Source organism: Pyrus communis, chromosome 5 (assembly GCF_963583255.1).
Source record: "Pyrus communis chromosome 5, drPyrComm1.1, whole genome shotgun sequence".
NCBI classification, from domain to species: domain Eukaryota; kingdom Viridiplantae; phylum Streptophyta; class Magnoliopsida; order Rosales; family Rosaceae; genus Pyrus; species Pyrus communis.
In genome coordinates, this window is record NC_084807.1 from 17,013,970 (window position 1) to 17,017,879 (window position 3,910).

Here is a 3,910-nt window from a genome sequence, read left to right on the forward strand (position 1 = left end):
TCACCGCCACCGACCCTCCGTTCATCGATTGGCCGTGTTTTCCTCCCCCTATCATACCCTATCATGGACTACATCAAGGTGGCCATGTGCCACTTGTGTTGTTCGTTCCTTTATTTAGTGATGTTACTTTGAGACTAGTTGCCTAATTATTATCATTTGGGAAATGCTAATTGCATCTCCCTAACTACTTCGTGAAACAAAGAACATTTATAAACAAATACATCATGAAAGAAAGAGTATTTATAAACTAGTAATAAAGTTAATTAGAGTAATGATTCTTGAACTGTAGTCTAATTGGGGGTTTGGGGTTTGTGAGTATTGGACACTTAACTTATTTTAATGTACAACAATGGTCATTTTGGGTAACTTTGTTAATTCTGTTAGAATGTGTGTTCATATTTTCCCCATTATACCCCTTATTTTGGATGAAATTTTCATCCGTGTTACTCAAATTGAATTTTACTCCATATTGAGACAAATTCAAAGACTAACATTTATGATTTTTAGTTCAATGACTAAAGTTCCAATTGGCCAAGGACGTTTGAGTTATTTCGGCTACATGCTTTCTTTCCTTTAAATGAAAATTAGATTAGAGCCTTAGAGTCTTAATTTCATAAGAGGAGTCTTAATTCATTATTTAATAAAACTTACTGTTTTTTTTATGTGTGGTGATCAAGCAGTTATTTAATTTATAGGAATCAAATCAATATCCTAAGAATGAATTTTGACTACGATAACATAAGATTTAATTGTAGAAAAACCCAAAGACCAATGCCCCAAAAAATTTCATAATACTAATTATTCATTTGCTACGCTTAAGTTTTTAAAATCAAATACGTTCTCCTTGTAACCGACATTACATTGCACGTGTACTGTGTGTGTCATTCGCTGTTTAGTGTCTTTTGGCGGGAGGCTAACGTTATCGGTTATGCATTAGCCACTTATGAGCACTCTATCAACTTCTATGTACAGTAATTGATAATAATTTGCACCTCTTTGTATACGATGCTTTCTGTTCTGGTGACCCTGTGACTCTATTCCACTCCGACAAATATCGTTTACATAAACTATCAACACGTGCAATACACATTCAATTCTCATAAGTTATCATTTTTTTTTTTTTATGAACACATTATTGATAAGGAACACAAAAAGAAAATGATTTTTTTTTAAGAGTCGTGCATTATCAGTCATTCATGTATGTAGATTCTACCGTGTATATTGAGTTCAATAAAAATAAGGAAGCTTTAATGAAAAGTTCCCGGTATTATTCATTTTAACGAAAAATCACATTTTTACACTAAAAAGTCAATCCTGATACTATTCACTTTACTCTTTACTTTGTCATTTTCATTAAAACTCAAAATTTTCAAACCATTTTCATTAGTTTTCCTTAAAAATAATAAGTGATGGTGATTCAGTAGAGTGTCGATGACTATTGAAAGTAAATTTCATGTCCCTTAATTGAATAACCAAATCAAAGAGACACAAAAACCATAAATACACCTAAGAAATACAAGAATAAAGCATTACCTTACATTTTCCAACTAAAATCAGGAGGATCTAGAATTAGAAAATGTATCCGCTCATAACTAAGTAATAACACCATGTAACGTTATGATTATATGCAGTGGCGAAGTTACATGGAGGCTAGGTAAGACTTGGGCCATCCTGAAATTTGACAAATATATATGTATAGTTTGCTAATGTTTATAGTAAATAGCTTGTAATGCATTGGGAAGTGGAGTTTGAGGGTTTTTATGGGGCCATGGGGTTCTAAATTCGTTGATGCCAACAACCCTCTGTTTTTTTTGTGAACTAAACCCCTTTTGTTTTACCATATAAAAACTAGTTTTTTTTAGCTCACATAGAACAAGGTCTATCTAACGTAGAAGAAGATTCCTTTTGTTTCATCATATGAAAACAAATTCTTTTTTTTGTTCAGTTCACCTAAAGATAAGGTCTATCTAATGTAGAAGAAGATTCAATTATGTTGAAAGGATTTGTTCTACGATATGAAAACTAATTTCATTATTTTTCTGTTTATATAAAACAAAGTTTGTAAACCTTATAATTAGTCTTATGTTTTATCATATAAAATCTAATTCTTTTTTTTGTTCAGTTCATATCAACAAGGTCTATCTAATTTAAAAGAAGATTCAATTATGTTGAAAGAAAAATCTCATGGTAATAGTTTTGCGTTATGAACTTAAATTTTTGTTTGAATCTTTATTTTCATTAAAACTCGTAAACAAGTTATGTTCTTATGAAATAATTATCTCAATACTGATTTTTTCAAAAAATAAAGGTTTAACGTCCCATCACTCTTGTTTGATAAAATTTCCATGCCAATAAAAAAACAAAAAAAAAAAAACGTAAATATTTCTCATATTAATTATATTGCTATATTTGGTTTACTTTCTTTTATACGTCTTAAAAGACTCATTTTGAGAGCAATTTTTGGCTTCGCACCACTAATCATACGAAATTCTTCTAAATTATGTTTTTAGAAAACATTCTTAATTGCAAATATGGTCAATCACCTATAATAAGGAAAACTAATGAAAAATGTTTGAAAACTTTGAGTTTTAACGATAAAGACAAAATAAATGATAAAATGAATAGTACCAGAATTAACTTTTTAATGTAAAAATATAATTTTTCGTTAAAATGAACAGTAACGTGACTTTTCGTTAAAACTCTCGTAATAATATTCTTTCCATTCGGAATTAAGAACGTAGTGAAATGCCGCCTATAAACATGGTCACTGACTCAATTATGACGGCCACAGCCCACCGGGATAATCACACTGATTAGTAGTCAATTAGTCCTTAATTACAATATACTAGTGGATTACAATCATAAGCCACACCCACCGCTTCCTCTCTCTTTCCTAATTTTAGCACGTGCCACTTGTGTAATTCTGGCGACTGTTGCAAGACGGTGACGCACGCTCAGTAACCCGCACGCAAGAGCAAAGCACATGGCCCATCCCTAGCCACCCCGCCATTCACGGCCCAGATTCCAGTGGGACCCACGTAATCACAATGTCGCAGACGGCGACCCCCCGTCGGTATTTCTCACAGCCGAAACGAAAGCTTCCACCTAAGCCCTTGCCAATAAAGACATTTCTCTCTCTATAAATCGACCCACCCGGCATTTTCTCTCTCTAGTCAATAGAAACACGACCTGGTTGCTCTCTCTCTAGAGAAACGTTCCCCTTCTCTCTCTCTAAAACGCTTCCATGGGTTTCCCAGTGGGATACACAGAGGTCTTCATCTTGCCCAACCTCTTTCTCCACACTCTTTCTCTCCTCGGTTTCATCCGAAACCTCATTTTCGCGCTCTTCCACTTTCTGGGTCTCTCCGAATTTCTCGAAACCGACGTTGTTTGGCCGGAGACCCGGTCCCACCCGCCGGAAAACCCATCCGCGTCGGCCCTCCTGATCCGGGAATTTCTCCCCGTCGTCAAATTCCGCGACGTAGCCGGAGACCCGCCGGAGAGATGCGCCGTTTGTCTGTACGAGTTCGAGGTGGAGGACGAGATCAGGTGCTTGACGAATTGCAAGCACATTTTTCACCGGGCGTGCTTGGACGGTTGGATGGACCACGACCAGAAGACCTGTCCGCTTTGTAGGATGGCCTTCGTGCCCGATGAGATGAGCGAGGAGTTTAATCAACGGCTCTGGGCCGCCTCCGAGATTCACCAAGATTATTACAGTGAGTACACATGAAAATTTCACCATGTAATGTATATACACATGAAAATTTGGTGCCAAATAAATAAAATTTGATGCCAAATTTGAAGAAGAAAAAGAAAAACAGGGAAATGAGAGAAAATTTTGGATAATTTCTCTCTTTTATGTTTGTATATTTTGATATTGGAAATACAAATGTTACATGATTCTCCA

General features: G+C 35.3%; 1 protein-coding gene across 1 annotated transcript; it reads left to right on the forward strand.

Annotated features, from left to right (window-relative positions):
• Nucleotides 1–3,157: 3,157 nt before the first annotated feature.
• On the forward strand, nucleotides 3,158–3,910 carry LOC137735558 (brassinosteroid-responsive RING protein 1-like). Its single transcript, XM_068474983.1, has one exon. It carries the CDS (start codon nucleotides 3,245–3,247, stop codon nucleotides 3,731–3,733), a length of 489 nt encoding a protein of 162 aa, XP_068331084.1. The 5' UTR covers nucleotides 3,158–3,244; the 3' UTR covers nucleotides 3,734–3,910.